Source organism: Geotrypetes seraphini, chromosome 7 (genome assembly GCF_902459505.1).
Source record: "Geotrypetes seraphini chromosome 7, aGeoSer1.1, whole genome shotgun sequence".
NCBI lineage: Eukaryota > Metazoa > Chordata > Amphibia > Gymnophiona > Dermophiidae > Geotrypetes > Geotrypetes seraphini.
In genome coordinates, this window is record NC_047090.1 from 67,936,825 (window position 1) to 67,961,898 (window position 25,074).

The window sequence follows — 25,074 nt, forward strand, 5'->3', positions numbered from 1 at the left end:
TTAAATGTTTCAATCATGTCCCCTCTCAGTCTTCTCTTTTCAAGGGAGAAGAGGCCCAGTTTCTCTAATCTCTCACTGTACGGCAACTCCTCCAGTCCCTTAACCATTTTAGTCGCTCTTCTCTGGACCCTCTTGAGTAGTACCATGTTCTTCTTCATGTACGGTGACCAGTGTTGGACGCAGTATTCCAGGTGGGGGTGTACCATGGCCCGGTGCAGCGGCATGATAACCTTCTCCGATCTGTATGTGATCCCCTTCGTAATCATTCCTAGCATTCTGTTCGCCCTAGGCACGGGATCTGGAAGTGGTGTCAGAGAGAGCTGGCACTGACGCGGGCAGCGAGTTTGTGATGCTGCTTGTGCCTAGAAAATTGAAGGGGTACAAGGGAAGGGTAAGGATGCACGTGGTGAGGGGGGGGGGTCGGGAAGGAGCATAGGGCAGAGGAAGACGGGTGCCGGCACCTCCACCAAGATGGCATATGGGGCAGACTGACTCCCTCCCTTACTACGTCACTGAAAGTACCTCTCCCTGGGCACAAAGGGCCTGATTCTAGAAATGGTGCAATAAGTTGGGCGGCCTAACTTAACTACTTTAATTGGTGTAGAGATTGACCGCGCTGTTAAAAAAACAGTTAAAAACTTATTTAGTGATTTTTCTACCATCTCTTTTAATGAATGGTGGAATACCATCTGTTTATATGCAAAATATGAAAGAGTAGCAGCTGAACGTAAGGGTTGACTTAAACGCTTTGATAGTATGTGGGCTCCTCTGATGAGCCCTACCAATGTGACCTGTCTATCTGCAGTCTCCGGTGAGCTAGACGGACGTCTTGTACTACACCATGTTATGTTCTCAAACTGTCTTATGATCTTGTTCTGTATCATCTAGGTATTGTATTTTTCATCTACATATGCTTAGGTAAGCTGGTGTAGTGTTCTGAGATATGTGATATTAAACCATTAACTTACATGCGTCTGACCTGTTAGTTTAGTTTGTTGTAGGATGTTTCCTACTTTTGTTTAATATGCTGTAGTTTTTGATCACCCATAACGTATTATGTCTCGTATCTGACTATGTAATGGTCAGTAACTCACTATATGTTGTAAAGTGAAAATGCTAATAAAGATAATTGAACTTAATGAAAAAAAGTATATGCCGTTAGATGCCAACGAAGGTAGGCTTCGTAATCGTGTATAAGGAGGCGTCTAATGCCAAATTAGGCATAGTTAACGACAAAGATGACCTTAGGCATCATTAGAAGCGATTTTTAGAAGTACTTTGGCGTCTGCAGATGCCTAAGTTTTGTGGCAAGTGCTATTAGCCGCGATTCTTTCAAAGGCACCTAAGCATGATTGACATGCAGCCAGCACCGTTTTTGTAGGCCATAGGCAGCTGCTGATTGAGGTGCCATTTCCAGAATCTGTCCCAAAGAGTTTATTCACTCTTACAGGTGCATAAACACCCACAGAGCTGGCTCCTATGCTTGCCACATGGCCAGGTCTTAAGGACAGTCCCTTAATGAACTCTGAATTGAAATTTCTTGAAAATGGTTTCTCTTGTGGTAGATGGCAATCGTCACTCAGCTTATGTTTCTTCTCATGAGGTTCGTGATTCTGCTGTACTGCCTTTTCAATAAATGTGCGAACTTGTTGCTGTAAACTAAGATTCTACTTTTAGCAGTTTTTCAGACAGTTAATATTTACATCAGTGGTTCTAAAAACCTGTCAGGTTGTCTGAATAATCCAACAAACTAAAAGTGAAAAACTTCAAGTTTACTCAAAGAATCTCATAAATATCCAAACTCAAAGAGGGCAAACTGATACAATATGTAGCAATTACTCAGACCTCATATACCCTGGACATTACTCGAATCTCTTTATTGCCCATTACTGGGGTGGTGTATTCATCATTGGTCTGATGTATATAGATTTTTAGCTGTGTAACCGAGGCAAAAGTTAAGTGCTTCTTCTATCTTTTTGGTCACCTTCTTTGAAGGTGTGAATAAACGTGAGGATAAAGATGAGCCGGTTGGTGTAGTGCAGGGGTGTCCAATGTCGGTCCTCGAGGGCCGCAATCCAGTCGGGTTTTCAAGATTTCCCCAATGAATATGCATGAGATCTATTTGCATGCACTGCTTTCATTGTATGCTAATAGATCTCATACATATTCATTGGGGAAATCCTGAAAACCCGACTGGATTGCGGCCCTCGAGGACCGACATTGGACACCCCTGGTGTAGTGTATCTAGATTTTCAGAAAGCTTTTGACAAAGTTCCTCATGAGAAAATTGAAGTGTCATGGGATAAGTGGCAAAGTTCAGTTGTGGATTAGGAATTGGTTATCAGAAAATAGAGGTTAGGGTTAAATCGTTATTTTTCTCAATGGAGGAACAGTGGAGTACTGCAGGGATCTGTACTGGGACTGGTGCTATATAACTTATTTATAAATGATCTGGAAATTGGAATGACGAATGAGGTGATTAAGGGCTCCTTGTACTAAGGTGCGCTAGTGTTTTTAGTGCATGCAGGAAATTACCGCGCACTATGCTTCTAGAACTAACGCCAGATCAATGCTGCGCGTTACAGCCCTAATGCGGCTTTGTAAAAGGAGCCCTAAATTTGCAGATGACACTAAACTGTTCAAAGTTTTTAAAATGCATGCGGATTGTGAAAAATTGCAGGCAGACCTTAGGAAACTGGAAGACAGGGCATCCAAGTGGCAGATGAAATTTAATGTGGACAAATGCAGAGTGATGCACATTGGGAAGAATAACCTCTCTCTCTTCCCAGCCTGCACAGCAACCCCACAGGACTGTCACTTCAACCAGGTAAACTGAACAAAGTGGTCCTGCAATGATCTTTCTCCTTTCAGTGCATGGAGCTGTAATTCTGCTGTTGCTAAGAAACCAAGGACTTATTCACCATGTATACAATAGGGCAAATATAATAAACCAAGAGAAACCAATATTCAAATGTAACAATATCAAATAGTATAAGCAATAATTTAATAATGTTATTATATTTGGCATTCAAAATATTCAAGACTCAGAGGAAGGAACAAGAAATTATCATAACATTAGTATATCTCCATTGGAACAGTCATGAATAATTCACTTATCTTTGAAAAGGGTCCGAGACTAGTTCAAACTCCAGATTTAAAGTCCAAGGAGAAGTTGAAAAGCAGGTTGTGAATCCTTAACCATCTGGAAAAAATATGTGTCCATAAGTCTAAGTGTGGCTTTGACCGTTGCTCCTGGTTAAGTCAGTTTCTTCTTCCTACCCGCGCAGTTCTTCCTCTTGATAAAAAGAGTTATTGAAACACGACTCGTGTTGAGGGAGTTGAAATTGTTATGGAGTGAAATTATATTCAACACTTTATACTGGTTTGATTTTTATGAGATGATTCTGAACATGATCCTGAATATTTGACTGCTGCATTTACACTTTGTCTTGGCGCTTGCACAACTTGGGATTTGGCTGCACATAGACTTATGGACACATATTTTTTCCAGATGGTTAAGGGCTCACAGCCTGCTTTTCGACTTCTCCTTGGACTTTATTGTGTTCAAAAGAAAAGAAAATGCATTTCTGGTTTTATTTCTCAAGTGCTGAAGTACTTGCTGACCTTGTGGCTGGTGGGGATCCCCAAGTACCGCCAGCAGAGGACCTCCTCTAGAGACGGCCAGAACTCCCCTCCACCAAGCACAGTAGTTGCTGGCAGCATACATAAGCCACCAAGGTGCCAGCATCTGTGACTCAAGGACCCTACTGCAGCCTGCCAAGCTTGGCAAAGGGATCTCTGGCCAACTGCAGAGGAAGTCCTCATCTGACAGTTTGGGGGTCCTCATCAGCTGAGTATTTATATTTTATATTTATATTAGAGGCTTTGGTAGAAACCCATTTACAAAATATGTATTCTTCCCAATTAATATTTCTAAATTTAAAAAATGTCTTTGCTTATTTGTAAATGGGTCTCTACCAGAGCCTTTAATTTAGTAGCATAATTAAATGAAATAACTACTTCTGAAGTTTATGGGGACGGGCGGGGACAGGTTTGATCCAGTGGGGATGGGTTGACTCCTAGCGGGACGGGCGGGGATAGGTTTGATTCTACCAGGGACGGGCAGGGATGGGTTTGATTTCTGTCCCCGCACAACTCTTTAATCTAGTTTATCTCAGAATCCAACAAAATAATTGAAACTGTCAATTTCTATTTATTTACTTATTTATTTATTCATTCAATTTTCTATACCGTTCTCCCCAGGGAGCTCAGAACAATTTACATGAATTTATTCAGGTACTCAAGCATTTTTTCCTGTCTGTCCCGGCGGGCTCACAATCTATCTAATGTACCTGGGGCAAAGGGGGGGGGGGATTAAGTGACTTGCCCAGGGTCACAAGGAGCAGCGTAGGTCTGAACCCCCAACCTCAGGGTGCTGAGGCTATAGCTTTAACCAGGAATTTACTTTCTCTCTGAGAGTTTATCTTTGGGATTCCCTCCTTGTCTTTGAGACTCTGCTTGTCTGGTCATTCTGGGCTTCCTTGTGGGATTCTGTCTCTGGACTATGGGGCGGAGGGTAGGAGGGGGGTGATCCAGGTTCTTCTGTCAATAAGGCATGGATCTGGGTGTATCTCTGAAAGCTGTATTTGCAGTTGGTGCTGACAGTCTGCAGTGCAGCGTTCTCTGCTTGCTGTAATAGACTATAGGAGTCCAGCTCCCTATATGGCTGTGGATTAGACTATGCTAATCTGGTTGCTGGCAGAAGAGGTGCTCTGTGCTCTGAGCTGCCAGTGGAGACGAGCAGAATCTGACAACAGCAGTCTCCTCAACAGCCATGGCTGAAGGGGGAGAAGGAGAAGATGAGATACAGTTCCTCCGCACAGTAAGTAATAGGTTTTCCTTTCTGAGGCTGTCATGAGCTGCATAGAGCAATTCCAGCTAGGCTGCGTGCATGATAATGAGCTTTCTCTGCCTGGTTTTCAGCTGTCTCTGCTTGATCAGAGAATTCTTATATCTGGCTTTGGGAAATCTCGGTGTCTGGCTCTGAGCTCTCTTTGGTCCGCTGAGACTGCTCTATGTCAGTGTGGACCTCTCTCTCTCTTTCTTCCCAGCTCTGTGTGGATTTTCTCAGGTCATTTCTTTCTGTTTCTTCTCCTTGGTATCGTTTCTCCTGCATCTTTTTCTATCCTGAGAACTTTGCCTCAGATTTCTTTCTCTCACCCTGGGCATGCTGTACCCTTTGCCTGATATGCCCTGCCTTCCCTTCCTAACCCAAAAGACAGTAATCATGCTGTTTCATTTGCATAAGACTTATTTTTTTCAATGGATAAAAAATGGCCACAGTGGTTTCTTTCTTTTTTTTTTTTAATCAAGCATAACATGCAACATCTTTACATAGCTACGCGCTTTAATACTTCCACCTCCAGGGTCAAAGGGGTGAACATATGCAACTTGAATCTTTTAAAATAATCCTTAACTAGTAAGGCACTTGTCTGGCAGCATTTTGCAACTATGGGCATGTAGCAGCTGTAAGCCTCCACTTCACTTTTATATGGCCTTCCCTAGACCACCCAACTCATATTAGATTATAATTCTAATACCTGTCCAGCCCCCACATTCTAGTAAGGTTTTGGGTCGATAAGTGTCAGTGGCTGGAACCAGCTCATGCCCTCCTTCCAATAGCACATGAGAACCTGTTCAAATTTTGCCCCTTGTTGTGTAAGGTGCACTGCTATCACTGGGATGAATCTTTCCATACCTCAACTCTTGTTTTACTCCCTCTGCTATCTCTGCAGATCTTGATTTTCTGGCCTCATAAGTTAGATTTCTCTGAGCCAAACTGAAGCCTCCCTTCTGCTCTGTTCCAGAATCCTCTTGAACCTCCATTCTGCTACCCCTGAGCTTGGTTCCTTTATGCTGCCCTGACCTGGAGGACTACCAGCCAGTCAATATTTCATGATATCCCTAATGAAACAGTTTTCCGTGCATGCCACCTCTCCGTGCAAATTTCTCTCATGTGTATTCATTTGGAATATCCTGAAAACCTGGCTTGAGAACCACTGGGCTAGATTAATCCCACCCTTTCTCCTTTTACTTACCCTTCCAGTCATCAGTCCATATTGCATGACCCTTGTCCTCTATAGCAGCTGGTTTTCTTAATCTAGGTATGCTGTACCCTTTACCTGGTATACCTGACCCATTCCATCCTCTTCTTAAAATCTTTAGGACAGCAACCATGCTTAATTCTATATACCTAGAGCAGGGGTGTCAAAGTCCCTCCTCGAGGGCCGTAATCCAGTCGGGTTTTCAGGATTTCCCCAATGAATATGCATTGAAAGCAGTGCATGCACATAGATCTCATGCATATTCATTGGGGAAATCCTGAAAACCCGACTGGATTCCGGCCCTCGAGGACCGACTTTGACACCTGTGACCTAGAGGCTTCATTATTCAATGGATGAAAATCAGACACAGCGGCTTTATTGAATCATACATGAAATGCTACATCGTTTTTTACATAACATGCTTTCATAATTCCATTCCCACCAATAAGAGTGGACATAATCACTGCAATGTGTATTCTTCTTTGAAACTTTTGCATTTTGGTATGCACATTAACCAATATTAATGCATATTTATTTATTCAATTTTCTATACCGTTCTCCCAGGAGAGCTCAGAACGGTTTACATGAGTTTATTCAGGTACTCAAGCATTTTCCCCTGTCTGTCCTGGTGGGCTCACAATCTATCTAATGTACCTGGGGCAACAAGGGGATACACCCCCTCTTTTACTAAGGTGCACTAGCGTGTTTAGTGCGCACTGCAGATTAGCGCGCACTGCCCCCCCCCCCCGCGCTACGCGTAGAAACTAACGCCAGCTCAATGGTGGCATTAGCGTCTAGCGTGCACGGCAATGCAGCGTGCGCTAAAACCCTAAGTGACTTGCCCAGGGTCACAAGGAGCAGGGCGGGTTTGAACCCACAACTCCAGGGTGCTGAGGCTGTAGCTTTAACCACTGTGCCACACTCTCCCCTATTGAAATGTGTGAATTCAAGAAGTGCCTAGTTTAGTGGTTCCCAGACCTGGTTCTATCTAGAGGCACCCCAGCCAGTGAGGCTTTCAGGATATCTACAATGAATATTCATGAGCGAGATTTGCTTGCACTGCCTCCACTGCATGCAAACCTCTCTCATGAATATTCATTGTGGATATCCTGAAAACCTGACTTGCTGGGGTACCTCCATGACCAGGTTTGGGGATCGCTGACTTAGTGCCTCTTTTACAAAGCTGTGGCAAATGCACCAAAGCCCATAAGAACTGAATGGGCTTTGGTGCATTTGCCATGGGGGAATCACTACTGCAGCTTTCTAAAAGGAGTCCTTGGTTAGTAAATAAGCCCCATCAAAACTAGTGGGGCTTGCACTGATATGTGTTAAATCAAATTAACGCACATTCCGAGTAATACATATTAATGCAAATTTATCATTTATATTATTTTTGGAAAAATATTTTTACAACATAACAAACAGGGGTGTTAAGAACATAAGCAGTGCCTCTACTGGGTCAGACCCGAGGTCCATCGCGTAGTCCCTCTATCTATACCCCTCTATCCCTTTTTCCAGCAGGAAATTGTCCAATCCTTTCTTGAACTCCAGTACCATACTCTGTCCTATTACATCTTCTGGAAGCGCATTCCAGGTGTCCACCACACGCTGGGTAAAGAAAAACTTCTTAGCATTCGTTCTGAATCTGTCTCCTTCCAACTTTTCCAAATGCCCTCTTGTTCTTTTATGTTTTGAAAGTTTGAAGAATCTGTCCCTCTCTACTCTCTCTATGCCCTTCATGATCTTGTAGGTCTCTATCATGTCTCCTCTGAGTCTCCGCTTTTCCAGGGAGAAGAGCCCCAGTCTCTCCAATCTTTCAGTGTATGAAAGGTTTTCCATGCCCTTAATCATTCGAGTCGCTCTCCTCTGGACCCTCTCAAGTATTGCCATATCCTTCTTAAGGTACGGTGACCAATACTGAACACAGTACTCCAGATGCGGGCGCACCATTGCCCGATACAACGGCAGGATGACTTCTCTCGTTCTGGTCGTGATTCCCTTCTTAATAATACCCAACATTCTGTTTGCCGCCTTCGCGGCTGCTGCGCATTGTGCTGTTGACTTCGTTGTTGTGTCCACCAGTACACCCAAATCTCTTTCAAGGCTACTTCTCTCTAACACTAATCCAAGGGCAACGTGTCATAAAATTTCAGAAAAAGGTTAACTTATCAGGGTTTAAAAAAGGTATGGATAATTTCCTAAAAGAGAAGTCCATAGGCCATTATTGAGGTGAATTGGGGAAAAACACTACTTATTCATAGAAACATGATGGCAGATAAAGGCCAAATGCCCATCTAGTCTGCCCATCCGCAGTAACCTTTCTCTTTTTCTCTCTCTGAGAGATCCCACGCGTTATCCCAGGCCCTTTTGAATTCAGATACAGTCATAGGATAAGCAGCATAAAATCTGTTTTACTCCTTAGGATCTTGCCAAGTACCTGTGACCTGGGTTGACCACTGTTGGAAACAGGATACTGGACTTGATGGACCTTCAGTCTGTCCTAGTATAGCAATTCTTATATAGGTATTACTTTAAAATCTCTCATTAATCAGTATACATAAGAAATTGATCATAGCTAAATCTTAAATATACGGTATGTATCTTTTTGATCTGAAGAAGAAGGGTTACTTTTGAAAGCTCATCATAAAATGCATTGAGCTAGTCCAGGGATAGGCAATTCCAGTCCTCGAGAGCCAGAGCCAGGTCAGGTTTTCAGGATATCTACAATGAATATGTATGAGATGGATTTGCATGCACTGCCTCCTTGAGATGCAAATCTATCTCATGCATATTTATTGTGGATATCATGAAAACCTGACCTGGCTCCGGCTATCAAGGACCGGAATTGCCTACCCCTGAGCTAGTCCAATAAAAAGGTATCTTTATATTACCTTGGAAAGTGGGCTAACATGGCCATCACACCATTTCACTCAAAACTGATTTAGAAAGCACATGGGGGGGGGGGGGAGTCTACCTTTATTTATATTTTTTATGGTGAAAATTCACGGGGCTGGAACTTGGGGGTGACTAAATAGATCTCGGTATATGTCATGTTAGGATAAAAACTTGTATAAAAAAATCTTGCATGGTAACTATGTCAAATTTAACCTGTAAACTGTATATTATGTATATTGGTATTAGATCCCTAGTATGTGTCATGTTAGGATAAAAACTGCTATTGTAAAATTTCTACTGAATCTTTGGCAAATCATTAACTGTACATTATAAATATTTAACCTGTAACCCGTTCTGAGCTCTTTGGGGGAAAATGGGATAGAAAATGAATTAAATAAATAAACGTGTATTTCCCCATTTCAGATTAGCTTGTGAAAAGGAGTGAGGTGCTTTATTAGTTAGCACCAATACTATTTGTTGAAAAAATTTGTGAGAAGAGTTATATGGTGAACCATTATGCTCTAACATCTTTTCTTTTTGATAACTATATAGGGCTCATAGGAGTAATTTCTGAGCTGCTCCATTTAAGTGCTCTCAGGGCATTTGGTAGGAGCCTTTCTATTACAGAATTTAGGTGCCTAGGTTCCATTATAGAATACTAGTATAATTCACAGGGCCATTACATAGCCCCAAGCCCCTGCCCATAGGAGCCCTGCCCATAGGAGCCCTGCTGCCCATAGGACGAGGGCCATCAGATCTCCAGGCCCAGGCCAGCTGATCTCCCTCCTTCTGCTAGTACCACTACCTGCCTGTCACCGTGCTGAGGCCTCTGAGCCCTCCTGCCGTTGCTACTACCTGCCTGCTGCTGCTGTGCCTCAGACCTGCCTGCAGCAGTAACATGAAAGGACCGGGCCTAGCACCAGCAGTAATTTCAGCACTGAGGAACCTTCAAATCTAAGTGCTCATGAAGGCCTTGTTGGTCCTATCCATGCTGATGTGTACTGAACACATCAGAGGGTGTAGAAGCACATGATGGCCTGGTCTGAGGCACAGCAGCGACAGGCAGGTGGTAGCAGCAGCAGGAGGGCTCAGAGGCACAGCACGGTGACAGGCAAGTGGTGGTACTAGCAGAAGGGGGGAGGGAGGTTTGAGGAGAATAGGTAGATCTTGTGGAGGGAAGGAGAGAGGGGGGTGATGTTGGATCCTTAAGCTGCCACTACTTTCATGCATGCATGAAAGCCAAGTGGGTGTGGGGGAGACAGCCGCAGTAGCTCTAAAATATTGCTTTCAAGTGAAGAACTTGGAATGTTCTGGTAGCTGGACCTGAAGAATGGGATAGGGTTACCAGACAGACGGGAAATTCCAGACATGTTCTCTTTTTAGACTTTCCAAAACCCAGCAATTTGTCCGGGTTTTGGAAAGCACTGGTCATGTCTAGAGGGCCTCCGAGCATGTGTACATAACGTCACATGCGTCTGCGCATGCTCGAAGAACCTCGGATGCAGCCCAGAGGTCAAAAATTGAAAGACAAACTTTCTGGGAGCAGGGCCGTCGGCAGAATGGGGTGGGGCTGGAGGCAGAACAAGGTGGGGTTAGGGTGGAATTGGGCGTGGTCATGCGTCTGGGATTTTTTGACGCAAAATATGGTAACCCTAGAGGGGGAGGAGATGATTATCAGCTGGTGAGGCTTGGGGATCCCCCCCCCCAACTACAGCAAAGAGATGTTCATTTTGATCGGGCCTAATCTCAAAGTAGGATGCCCAGCCCCCTCTCATGGTTATTCCACTGATTGTGTTCAGTACAAAATGGAAGTACTTACCAAGTTTAACTTTTGGGGTTTCCAGTTTAGTTTTGGTATTCATATTTCTATTTTTAATTTGTGACCCATTATTCTGTATTTGGTGAAGGTTTGTCTATGTTATATATGTGAAGAAATCATTTGTTATTTTATATGTGGTAGTAATGGTGGGTGGGGAAATTGGGAGAGGGCAGGTAGAAGAAGGACATCTCCTTAATTTATGCTCAGTGCCCCAGCATGTCTAAAATCAGTCCTGAAGAGGAGCTGTCCATGTTGTGTCTGTGTGACAAAGGCTAGGTTCCTTAGAAGGTATCTATAGAAATCCAGCTTGTTCAGTTTTCTCAATTAATGTGCAGTATGTTCTAGGGCTCACTGCAATATTCACAGTGCTATCTTTTTCCTGTTGTGTGAGTTTTAGAAGTTGGTGTTGATATGAAATGGTAGATTGTTAGCATTCATCGGGTTACCATATATCTAGATTTACCCGGATATGTCCTCTTGGGTTTTGGACTCTCTCTGAGTCCAGCCTAATTTTTTTTACCTTTGCAGGGTCCCAGGAGGACAGGAGGCAGCAGGGGTCACCCTTGAATGGGAGCTGCATCAATTGCGGTCCTGCCGCCAGTACCAGTGATCTGTGGCAAGAGCTCCTGCTGCGGGCTGCTGGAGGTTCATTTGGCACTAACTGGCTGAGTGCAGGGCCATGTCTAGAAGGCCATGTCATTGTGTATGCCCTGCTTGGAGCCTCTCCAGATGCAGCCTCTAGCTCAGGCAGAACTGGGCTTTACCTGCCACCTTCAGTCAGTGCCAAACGAGCCTCTAATGGCTCTCAACATGGATTCCTGCCCCTGGACCACCGGTACCCATTGTAGGGCTACAATTGACATGGGTCTTACTTGCAGGTGACCCCCCCCCCACTGCCATCAGGTACCCATCCTGCGAGGGGGGGGGGAAGCGGGAAAGAGAGGAGAAGGGATGAGGCTGTGTGTGGGAGGGGCTGAGGTGGGAGGGGCAGGGATGGAGGCAGGGCCATATGCCCTCTTTTTTATTTTCAGAAATATGGTAACTCTAAGTATTCCCACTGTTTACTGCTCTAGGTTAGAGTCCACTAAGCATTCAGCTGTTTTCTGGACTGTACCTTATCTTTGGAACTCACTCCCACTTTCTCTCAGATCAGAACAATTGTATAAGGCCTGAGTGATTTTTATAGGGTTTTGCATTACTTCACAGGATATCTGATGCTGGAAAGTGTTTATACTGCTATTCCTGACTATTGTATAGTGAGTTATATAGAGAAATATCCTGCTTATGCTTAGTACCCCAATAATGTCAGGAACGCTTCTGTGGATGCAGAAAAAACAAAAGTCTTTCTGGCTAGTCCCAATGACAAAATTACGAGAACATCGATAAAAATAAATAATCACGAATACGCAATTTCCAAAAACATAAAAATACTGGGCATCACTCTTGACACTCACCTAACTATGACCGACCACACAAACTCACTAGTGAAAAAATGCTTTTACACGCTATGGAAACTAAGAACCATAAAAAAATACTTTGACCCTTCTTCATTCAGGTTGCTGGTACAGGCACTGATCCTATCCCTCCTTGACTACTGCAACATCATCTACCTAGGCATCCCACAAAAAACAATAATAAAACTGCGACTAATACAAAACACCGCCGTTCGCCTAATTTTTGGACTAAGAAAAAACGATCACATCAGCCCCTACTACAAAAAATTACACTGGCTTCCAATAGAAGCGCGAATTCTATTCAAATTCGCTTGCACCTGTTTCAAACAAGCCTGGGGACTAGCACCTTCATACCTACAAACTCACTTCACCCTATACAACCCCACAAGAACGACCAGAAACAAAAACATATTTGCATACCCAAAGATTACAGGCTGCAGATACAAATCCTTCTTGGACAGAACCTTCCAGTTCCAAGCGAACAGACAGCAAACCTGGCTGAAAAACCACATAAACGAACCAAACATGACTTATAATACTTTCCGCAAATCGATCAAAACCACCCTATTCGCTAAATTCATTGGCTAAAACGGTCCCCTCCCCACTAAGACCCCTCTCACGGATGTTCTAAATCTTTCAGACACTCATTACCCTTAGATCTCCAATTAATATGTAAGTTACCATTTAGACTATTGTACTGCATCTAGACTCTTTATTCGGTACTGTATTTAAACTTATTGTATGTTTTGAATTTGGACTCACTCTACTGTATTATATGTGGATTTATTGTATTGTATTAGTATTGTACTGTACTTGTTATTCGCTGAATGTCCAGCCTTCTTACAATGTAAACCGCCTAGAAGTCGCCTGACTATGGCGGTATAGAAAAATAAAGTTATTATTATTATTATTATTATAATATGTGTTTACTTAATGTAATGTAATGTAATGTAATGTAATTTATTTCTTATATACCGCTACATCCGTTAGGTTCTAAGCGGTTTACAGTTTAATACCATTAGTCTAATCCACGGCTATACTTAATACCACTAGTCAAAGTACGGCTATTCTTATTTTCCAGTGTATAGAGTCGGGGTGATTTTACAGGCTACATAATTTAACTGCAACAGTTTTTCTTGAGTATATCCAGTGTTTGTAACGTTTGCATTATTTTGAGCCTGTGGTCCTTCTATATGTTTTGCTGTTGGTAACAGGGGATGTGGCTACTGTGAGGGAGATCCATGGATAGACACTTCATCCCCTAAAATTGGCCCTATATGCGCATCGGCACCTTTTTTCCTTGAAAAAAATAACAAATTTGGTCTTGGAGGATGAGATGTACAGTGTCGGCATCTATGAGACAAACTTGGTTTTTTTCTGTTGCATAGAGCGTTGTGGACCCCTGTTAGGTTGGAAAAATTAGATAGCTCTTTGTCTAATAAATGTTGGCACTGCCACCTAGAAGCAGGAACTTTAGATCATTTATTGTTTCATTGCCCATTTATTATGAATTTTTGGAAATCAATTTGGGACCAAATTAATAATTTATTAGATAACCCAGTGGCATTATCCTATGATACTGTGATATTTGGTATGGAAATGAGAGCAAAGAGCCAGATTTCTGCGAACAACAATAAATTATTACTTATAATGACTGGTGTTGCCATTCAGCAAATTACATATAATTGGAAAGATTGGAGGAGATTAAATTATAACTTTTGGTGGAACTCTTTATGCCATATCTATAAAATGGAAAGATTTATTGCAATACATTGGGGATATTTCAGGAAATTTCAGGATGTGTGGAAACCATTAACAAAATATTGTACGGATTAGTTGACATTGTTTCCCTTAAATTTATAACTTTAATAGTGATAGGGGGGATATTTTATTATTACATATTCTATAAGATATTGGAATATATGGGAGGGAGAGGTGGTAAGGGGGGAGGGTAAGAGTTTATGTAATGTACCAATGATAGATTGTAAGTGATGTTTGTATTGTTAATGTGATTGAACATGTATAACACTTATGGTAATTTTGAAAATGAATAAAAAATTAAAAAAAAAAAAAAAATAACAAAGGACCGGGTAAAAGCAATCTTGAGCAAAGGGCCTACTCCAGTCCAACAGCTTTCATATCCCCCTCTCCCAGCTTTGCTACTTTTTATTGAAGTAAAAGCAGGGGCGTAGCCAGGCAGTGGCGTACCTAGGGTATGTGGCACCCGGGGCCCATCATTTTTTGACACCCCCCCCCCCCTCATGTAAATTTTTTTTTTTTTTTTTTTTTTGCAATAACCATGAAATGGAATAAATGGTCAGAATAGAAACAGGCAGTGAAAATTTTCTTTTTTCTTTTTTTTTTTTTTTTCCAAAGTATTTTTATTGAGAATGGCAAAAGGTCCAGACAAGCAACCATGGTCTGTACAGAAACTTATACATTATCAAAAAGAACACAGAATGAGAGTAACAGCAACAACAAGCATGAACAAGCCTCTCCCAAGAGAAAATTGCCAATGAGAGGCATAGCAATACACAACAAAAGGCCAAAACTTGGGGCAAGCAAACAAATCCCACCCCAGAACCCACAAGAATAATAAGCCGGACTAGACCCTCAGCCATATTTTATAATGAAAAAAACCCCCACAAGCAACAACACCCAGACCGCTCACCAGACACACCAATCCGCACAACAAGCACCCAAGAAACACCCAGCCACCACCCAGACAAAACTACCAGACACACCTACCCCACCAAGCCCAGACCCAACCCCCCCTCCCCAGAGAGTGCAAGCGCAAAGTGGACCGTGAAAAGGGCAGCTGCAGAAGTGGAAAGCCCCAGATAAGTAGGTTAGCTAAAGAAAGCCCACAGATAGAAGAAATCAGGATAACAGAAGTTCCAACAAATGCTCCCACAGAAAATTTTCTTTTATTGAACCTCATTTATGTAACCATTATTCCAAACATAACATAACATAAATTATGTCTGAATTGTCATGACATCAGAAGTACATATGGAGTAGTTGCAGGTGATGCTTGGGACAGTTCTGATTATGTTAGTTTGGTTTTATGTGTTTTTTTAATAGAAGGGTTTTTATTTCTTTTTTTAAGGTTTTGTAGTTTGTGGTCGAGGTCAATAGGTTGTAGAGTTGGGGGTCAAGTGTTGCAGCTCGAATGGCTAGGAGGTTGTCGAACAGTTTTTTTCTTTTGACGTTTTTGGTTGGAGGGTGTGTGAATGGTGCGTGAGTTCTCCTATGTCTGTTTGAAGTGGATTGAATTATTTAGCTGAAGAAATTAGTTACCCCCCCCCATTCCACACACATTAATTCTCTTCCATTTTTGTTCCCATTATAAAAAAACACTGATAAGTTCCCAGGAAAAAAATACATTAAAATAAGAAGTGAAAACAAAGGCCCCTACAGATGAGAACATAACATAAGAATAGCCTAACTGGGTCACACCAATGGTCCATCATGCCCAGTAGCCCATTCTCATGGTAGCCAATAGTGCTGCCCGATTCAGAGAAAAATATTTCATTCGATCCGATTCACCCTGTTGAATCGATTTTTCGATTAGATTCACTGTTAATGACACCGCTTTTTAAGTTTAAACAAAGTATAACAATAAATTTCACAACAACAATAAATTTCACAAAGTACTTAAAAAAAAAAAAATCACATTTTTCCATTAAAGCAGTTCTGGAGACATTTGCTTGAACAGTCTTTTTTCCCAGTCCATAAGCAAGCAATATGAAAAAGATTTCCTTAATTATCTACTCAAACATTTTTGCTATTTACTTTCATTGTACCTATACTATTATTCAGTAGAAAAAATGGACTTAACTGTGCAGGAAATGAATCTCCTCATACACCCACCATATAGTGCAAAAATGTGCAAAGGTCTGTTTTTTTTCTTTCGATCACTACATAGCCTAATGCCACACAAGCAGCGCTGTTACAAACATATTCTGAAGGTCAATGCTAAGGTTGACAAAGTTTCCTTCCTTGGACCAGAAGGAGATACTGACAAACCACTGGAAGAGATTCTAAAACAACTACCCAGAAATAACACCCAAAGACCCACTCAGTGTGTGAACCAGTTGAGTGGAGTGGACTAACTGGGGGTGGAAATGGGCCCAGAGTTTGCTCAGCAGAATTTCCCAAACTACCTCTTCCTCTCAACACACTGACATGCTACCACCACCACCAACACTAGGAACACCTCACCGAGTATGCCAGCAATGCTTATAAACTTTATAAAACACATTATTATATTTTCTTATAAAGCATATATTTTAACTGAACTCAGCCTTGCCATTCACAAAAATAGAAAAGTTCCCATTTCAAGCTGTCTCATGTACACTTTTCAAATCTAACATATTGTAATCACAAAACAGAAAATAAAATTATTTTTTCTACCTTTTGTTCTCTGATCAATATTCAAATCTTGTTGGTCCCAGGCTCTTGTTGTCTTGCTTGCCAGGGTCTCCTTTCTCCGTGCTAACCATCCGTCTGCCATCTCTGTTCTCCCCTTCCGTTTCCCTTCCCTCTCCCGGAGATCTGGCATCTTTCCTTTTTTTTGTCTCCATCCACAGATTCACCTTTTCTCAACTCCCCACCACCCCAGGATCCACCATCTCTCCCTTTCTGTTCCCAACTATCCTCCTATCCAGTATCTCTATCCCCCCTCCACACCATCCCCTGTTTCCAAGTTCTCTCCCTTTCTGTTCCTTCCCTCCCTAAATCCCATTATGCACCATCTCTCTCCCACTCCTCTGTTTTTAGACCCATTATTTCTAACCCCCAAAGTCTGGCATATGCATGTATCTTTGAACCCCCCCTTCCCTCTCTCCCTCTGTGTACTTTTACACCAGGACCCCCCTCCCCCGAAGGTCTGTCCCCCCTCCGAAGGGCTACACCCCACCCCTGAAGGACCGCTCGCCCCCCTGGCCTCCCCGCACCACCTATGAACAGCCGCAGCAGGATCGCGAAGTCAGCGTCAGCGATCCCTGCTGCTTCCTGCGCCACGGTCCCGCCCCTCCTCTGACGTCAGAGGAGGGGCGGGATCGCGTCGTAGGAAGCAGCGCAGGGATGCTGACGCTGACTTCGCGATCCTGCTGCGGCTGTTCATAGGTGGTGCGGGGAGGCCAGGGGGGCGAGCGGTCCTTCGGGGGTGGCGGGGGACTGAACGGCAAGGCCGGGAACACCCCCTTAGGGCTGGTACCCGGGGCGGCCCGCCCCCCCCGCCCCCCCCTAGGTACGCCACTGTAGCCAGGCACCCAATTTTGGACGAGTGTGAGCCCAAAGTGGGTGGCAAAGAGAACAAGGCCCACTGCTCAGCATCTCTTCTGCCTCTCTCCTCTCCAAGGCATTCAGGGGCCTCGTACATCTACTGCCCCAACTTCCTGCTACATTTTACACCCTTTAGTTCTTCACCTCTTGCACCGACCTTGAGCCTTCTCAGGTGCGAGCAGCAGGTATGAGTCATTGCTCCCTGCAGGTGAAGAACTAAAGAATTTAGAAGCTACTGAGGTTGCGAGAAGGGAGGGAGAGATGCCGAGAGTCTTCAGCTGGCAAAGTATGTAGATTCTAGTCAGCCACATTACTGTTGTGCCACTGTTTGAGTGGCACACATGCCCACCTGCGGCTACCCCATCATGTAAAAGCAGCATAAAGTTGCAGAGTCACTGATGGCTCTGCCCTGTTTCTTCTGATGTAGACTTCCTGTTTATGAGAAGCAGAACTGGTAGAGATGTCAGTGGCATAGAACAGATGGTAGCTCCCGCAAATGCTTTAGTTCCCCTCGACCCTGAAGAAAGTTTCCAGTGAAACATGCATGTCGGGAGAGTGGTTTAATGGAAGACAACTAATGCACTGAAGAATCACTTTAAAAGCCACGTGAATGCCATTTTAAGAATTATGAAAAAAATATACATATAAGAATTCAATAAAATTTGGACTGATGGAGATAGAAACAACCAGAAAGAAGTATGTTGTGCCTGGTTGTGTTCTAAAGTTCCATACAAAAAAAATGAAAAAAAGAAAAAAATTACAAATAAATTAAAATACTGGTTGATTCAATTGGCAAAATATGTCCCACATTTCTATGAGAGTGGATCCAGTATTGGTATTATACACTATCACCTGAACCTTGGGAGTGCCACAGCCTCAGTTCCATACCTTTATGCTGTCTTTTTGGGGGGAGAGTAGAGCCTCGGTTGACAGGAAGATAAGGAAACTACACTGGGGGGGCCCATCCATTGCTTAAAGCAGCTCTGTTAATTGAGTATTTATGCGCCTACCATTCAGGCACCTACACTTAATACTACCATAGAGTTGGTGTACGTATGTTCGAATGCCTACATATGGCAGGAATACACATAACTTATAGTATTCTGCAAGTTATGGGGTCATAATTCAAAGCAATTTAACTGACTGGAAATAGCTCCTGAACATAAGAATAGCCTTACTAGGTCAGACCAATGGTCCATCAAGCCCAGTAGCCTGTTCTCACGGTGGCTAATCTAGGAAAAACCCAACAGTAGCAACATTCCATGCTCCGATCCAGGGCAAGCAGTGGCTTCCCCCATGTCTCTCTCAATAACAGACTATGGATTTTTCCTCCAGGAACTTGTCCAAACCATTCTTAAAACCAGCTACGTTATCTGCTCTTACCACAATCTCTGGCAATGCGTTCCAGAGCTTAACTATTCTCTGAGTGAAAAAATATTTCCTCCTACTGGTTATAAAAGTATTTCCCTGTAACTTCATCGAGTGTCCCCCCTAGTCTTTGTAATTTTTGACGGAGAGAAAAATCGATCCACTTGTACCCGTTCTACTCCACTCAGGATTTTGTAGACTTCAATCATATCTCCCCTCAGCCATCTCTTTTCCAAGCTGAAGAGCCCTAACATTTTTAGTCTGTCCTCATACGAGAGGAGTTCATCCCCCTTTATGGTCGCTTTTCTTTGAACCTTTTCTAGTGCTGCTATATCTTTCTTGGTTAAATTGCTTGTTCAGAGCTAACAGGTCATATTCAGTGGCACTTAAATGCTTTGCGCTGCTGAAAATATAACATACCATAACAAATTCACTTATATACCATAGTAACCTCTCAGTTCAACACGGTTAACAACAATCAAGAGACTGTGCAAGCACAGTGTATTATAATCACATTCAGATGAATTTCTCAAATAAGTAGGTCTTTATCATTTTTCTAAAAGAAAGATAGGAGTTAGAGTTTGTTATCAGAACAGAAAAGGCTTTATCCCATGATCCAGCTTGAAAAGATAAAATTCTATGGAAAAATCTTTTGTATATGCAACCTTTTACAGTAGGAAATGTAAATAAACTAAAATACAGAGAAAAACATTTTCTGTCAGTAAATTTGGTTAGTACCCAATTTGAAACTGGCTATCTTGGAAGTGCCAGGATGATGCAGTGCAAACACACTGAACAACTCACCAAATAGCAAGAGAAGCAGGAATATGCCAGACAACTGTGGTTAGGATAATTTATGATGATATGAAATTAAAGGCTGGGATTCACTAACCTGCCTGATCCGGGTCCGATCTGGGCAGGTTTGATGAATTCAGGAACGAAAAATATGTAGATGGGGGCGATAGTAGGAACGCCCCCATCTGCCTGCACAGATCACTCTATAGCGATCCCCACGCATGTGCAGACCATCTGTAGATAGTCTGCACATACCTGTCTGAGACGCAACCTTTTTTTTTTTAACTAGAAACATTTTTTGTTAGTTTTTAACCCTGTGAGCTCATGGTTTTAACCCGTTTTAAACCCACGGGTTAAAACCATGGGCTCGCTGGGCGTGGAATGGCAGGAGAGCTTCGGGGAAGGGCAGGAGAACGGCAATGCGGCAGGAGAGCTTCAGGGCAGGGCAGGAGAAAGGCGATGCGGCAGGAGAGCTTCAGGGAAGGGCAGAAGAATGGCGATGCGGCAGGAGAGATTCGGTGAAGATCGAGGCAGAGCAGGGCGGCATGAGGGCGAGCAACAGGAGATAAGAAGCAGGGCAGAGCAGGGTGGCATTCGGGGCGAGCAGGCAGGAGAGATGCAGGGCAGAGATCAGAGCTTCCAGTCGGAAAGACGTTTTCGACTGGTCCCCAGCAGTTGCTTCTTCAGGTGATCGGCCAGCCCAGTCGGATCAGAAATTTGGTGTTGTGAATAGTGTCCCAGCCTTCTTTGCATGCGTTTCACCTCATTTGCAAGCACAGATTCAAAGTAGAGAGTTGCGCGGGGACAGAAATCCCACCCGTCCCCGCCAAAATCCCACCCGTCCCCGTGAGGAATCCCTCCGTTCCCACCCGTCCCCACAAGGAATCCCTCCGTCCCCATCCGTCCCCGCAAGGAATCCCCTCCATCCCCGCCCATCTCTATAAACTTCAGAAATAGTTATTTCATTTAATTATGCTACTGAATTAAAGGCTCTGGAAGAGACCCATTTACAAATAAGCAAAGAGACTTTATTAATTTGGAAATATTAATTGGGAAGAATACATACTTTATAAACGGGTTTCTACCAGAGCCTCTAATGTAAATATAAAATATAAATACTCAGCTGATGAGAACCCCCAAGCTGTCAGCTGAGGACTTCCTTTGCAGTTGGCCGGGGATCCCTTTTGCCAAGCTTGGCAGGCAGCAGTAGCGTCCCCGAGTTACAGATGCTGGCACCTCAGTGGCTCATGGATGTTGCCAGCCGGGGGGGGGGGGGGTGGTGTTCCTTTTGTGAAACAGGGATTAGATAATTCTCACATCTACCTCCTTCAGAATTATCTAAGTCTGTAAGAAACATTTAAAAAGAGATCAGGCCAAATCCATCTGGGAAGCTCCACAAGAGTAGCCCAAATGCAGGAAGCCAGTGGCCCGGCCCAGAAGGGTCTTTGGCTCATCGTCCCCCCCTCCGGGAAAGCTGTCCTACCCGTGCTGGCTCAGCCTTGGCCTTGGCCTCGGCCATCCTCTCTCCCTCTCTCTTTACCGGCATAAAAGCTTCCCTCTCGGCGGTGGCTTTGCGTTTGAAGTGGCAGGAAATGTTCAGGGTCAGGGGAAAGGAAGGGGAGGATGGAGAGGCCGCCATCTTCCGACTGGCAAAGAGCTGCCAAGACTTCAGTCACCACCAAATAGGATAATAAAGTGAAGAGCCAGTGTCTATGGGGGTTGATTCACCCTTTATGAGGCTGGAAATGAGACAATGCTCCCCCTTTTGTGTTCCGCCTCCCAGCCCTCATCTGCAAGCAAATTCCTACCTGCCTTGCCGCAGCACGCAACCGAACGGAAGTCTTCCCGATGTCAGCGCTGACGTCGGAGGGAGGGCTTAAGCAAAGCCCTCCCTCCCTCCAACGTCAGCGCTGACATCGGGAAGACTTCCGGTTGGCTGTGTGCTGCGGCAGAGCAGGTAGGGAAAAGAATATGAGCCTCGCGGCTCGAGTTGCTTCGAACCCCGCAGGATCCCCGCGACCCTAGGGGGCGTCTCTACGAGATCCCCGCGGGTCCCGCAGGAATCCCGTCATCCCCGTTCCCGTGCAGCTCTCTAATTCAAAGCGGATCGCAGGAGAGGTAAGTGAATCAGGCCGGAGGAAAATTTGATAGGTTTGCTTTGTGAATCTAGATCAAAGTGTCTTAAAAAGCATTGTGCCCAAGAGTTTACTTTACACAACAAAGACACATGCCTGAAACAGTCCAAGCAGCTTTTGACCAAGTACCTGGAGTACAGTTTCAGCTTCATCTGGTTTACAGTAGCTCCACCGATTAACACACAGAATGATTGCCTGTACGTGCTTCAACAACACTGAAGCGTGAGGTTAATGCCAAACGCCTACTATGGACCCACCTGACCCTCAGCCAATCAGTCATGGTCTCAGTCTCAGTCGCAATCTCAAAACTCAGACTCACCAATCTGTTCGTCATCAATCCTGGGGTTACGATCAACGGTGCATACTACCGGGACGTCCTCTTGATGCAGAAACTGTTTTCAGCAATCCTTCGCATGTCAGGAGACTACACTTCTCCCTCCATATTCGCTGTGATAGGGGATTAACAGAACCGTAAATACAGAAAACCCGCAAATAACTTTTTCATTTTTAAATAATATTTTTATTGAGAATGGCAAACGGCTCATACAAAAATGTACACTCATCAAAAGAGCAATACAGAAAGAACAAATACAACAAAGATGAAAGAACAAGAAGGATAGCTCCTCGTGGGAGAGTATAGTACCCGTGAATTCTTGTTTTTTCATATGTTATTCGCTGTTTTCTATTAAAAACCATTGTGAATATAGTGAAACTGCGAATAATATGGTGGGATATCTGGTCTGTTCCTGAAGGAGAGGCAAAACACGGTGAAGAAAGTGCTGAGAATCGGTGATTTTCTCTGTAAACGCTTGGAATCAGCAATTTCTCTATGCAAGCTGATGTAATTTGGGGGGAGGAGCCAGCAAGCTAAAAACTGTGAATAATCGAAACCGCGAATGCTGAAACCGCGAATATGGAGGGAGAAGTGAACTTTATCTTCTAACAGAACAATGCCCCAGCACATTGGGCAAAAGACTTTGTAGAATTGCTACATCAGGAGACTCCAGGCTTCATTGATCCAGAACTCTGGCCTGCGAATTCACCAGACCTAAATCCAGGTGACTACCGGATCTGGGGACCGATACAGGAACACGTCTACCAGACAGCAATATCTGACGTCGAAGACCTTAAACAGAACCTCATCTCTGGGCTGAGCTGAAGCAGAGCAAGTCCATAGATTAGTGGCAGCCAAGGCTGAGGATGTGCCTTCATGCAAAGGAAGTGCACTTAGAACATCTGGTTAATTGAAACATTACTTTTTGACTTCACATTTTTCTGCAAGATATGCCATAAAACTTTTTGATGTGGTTTTATTCAGTTCACAATTCATTTTCACAAGGTAGTGTGGAGGGAATTATTTACAACATTTTCCATCAACTTCATTCAGAACAAGACACACTAAATTTCATAAGAATCGGCGAGTTCTGTGGAAGACACGACAAAAACTAACTAAGCGGCTTACAATAACATTAGTATCAGCATACAATAAAATTAACACTATTTAACAAAAATAGTTATAATAATAATAACAACATACAATATAAAAAAGGACAGGGGAACTCCAATTTGTGATAGAAAAGATAGTTTTCTTAATCAGTGGCGTACATAGGGTATGTGGCACCCGGGGCCCATCATTTTTTGACACCCCCCCCCCATGTAAAAAAATATGTTTTGTAATAACCATGAAACTGAATAAATGGTCATAATAGAAACAGGCAGTGAAAATTTTCTTTTATTGAACCTCATATGTAACCATTATTCCAAACATACCATAACATAACATAAATTATGTCTGAATTGTCATGACATCAGAAGTACATATGGAGTAGTTGCAGGTGATGCTTGGGACAGTTCTGATCGTGTTAGTTCTGTTTTATGTGTTTTTTGAATAGAAGGGTTTTTATTTCTTTTTTGAAGGTTTTGTAGTTTGTAGTCGAGGTCAATAGGTTGTAGAGTTGGGGGTCGAGTGTTGCAGCTCGAATGGCTAGGAGGTTGTCGAAATGTTTTTTTCTTTTGACGTTTTTGGTTGGAGGGTGTGTGAATGGTGCGTGAGTTCTCCTATGTCTGTTTGAAGTGGATTGAATTATTTAGCTGAAGAAATTAGTTACCCCCCCCCCCCCATTCCACACACATTAATTCTCTTCCATGTTTGTTCCCATTATAAAAAACACTGATAAGTTCTCAGAAAAAAAAAATACATTAGAATAAGAAGTGAAACAAAGGCCCTACAGATGAGAACATAACATAAGAATAGCCTAACTGGGTCAGACCAATGGTCCATCATGCCCAGTAACCCATTCTCATGGAAGCCAATCCAGGTCACTAGTACCTGGTCAAAACCCAAAGAGTAGCAACATTCCATGCTACCGATCCAGGGCAAGCAGATGTTTCCCCCATGTCTTAATAACAGACTATGGACTTTTCCTCCAGGAATTTGTCCAAACCTTTCTTAAAACCAGCTACGCTATCTGCTTTTACCATAACTTCTGGCCACTTCATTTTTAAGCTGAGATCTTTCCTTCCAAACAGAGACTTTGCTAGATGTCAAATACAGCACAAGGTAACTTCACACGGACTTAGCTGTGCAGGAAATGTGAATCTCCTCATACACTTACCATATAGTGCAAAAATGTGCAAAGGTCTGGTTTTTTCTTTCGATCACTACATAGACTAATGCCACACAAGCAGCACTGTTACAAACATATTCTGTAGGTCAGTGCTAAGGTTAATAAAGTTTCCTTCCTTGGACCAGAAGGAGATGCTGACAAACCACTGGAAGAGATCCCAAAACAACTACCCAGGAACAACACCCAAAGACCCACTCAGTGTATGAACCAGTTGAGTGGAGTGGACTAACTGGGGGGTGGAAATGGGCCCGGACTTTACTCAGCAGAATTTCCCAGATCACCTCTTCCTCTCAACACATTGACACGCTGCCACCAACACCACTAGGAACACCTCACCGGGTAGGCCAGCAATGCTATAAACTTTATAAAACACATTATTATATTTTCTTATAAAGCACATATTTTAACTGAACTCTCTGACATTTTCAGCCTTTCCATTCACAAAAATAGAAGGAAGAAAAGTTCCCATTTAATGCTGTCTCATGTCCCCGGCCTATATAATATTTTTCTTCTGCAGAGTGCAGACCCTTCAAAAATCTGACCAAATCCTCATTTCACTTACATTGTAAAGTACTGAGGATGCCATCT

General features: G+C 43.3%; 1 protein-coding gene across 2 annotated transcripts in view; it reads left to right on the plus strand.

Moving 5' to 3' along the window:
* Positions 1–4,747: 4,747 nt before the first annotated feature.
* The window catches only part of RYR3 (ryanodine receptor 3), a 693,107-nt gene continuing 672,780 nt past the window's right edge, over positions 4,748–25,074 (plus strand). For both annotated transcript variants that reach the window (XM_033952387.1, XM_033952388.1), the window contains exon 1: positions 4,748–4,882. In XM_033952387.1, coding sequence (XP_033808278.1) covers positions 4,835–4,882 — 48 coding nt within the window. In that variant the 5' untranslated portion in view covers positions 4,748–4,834. The remainder of the gene's footprint in view (positions 4,883–25,074) is intronic.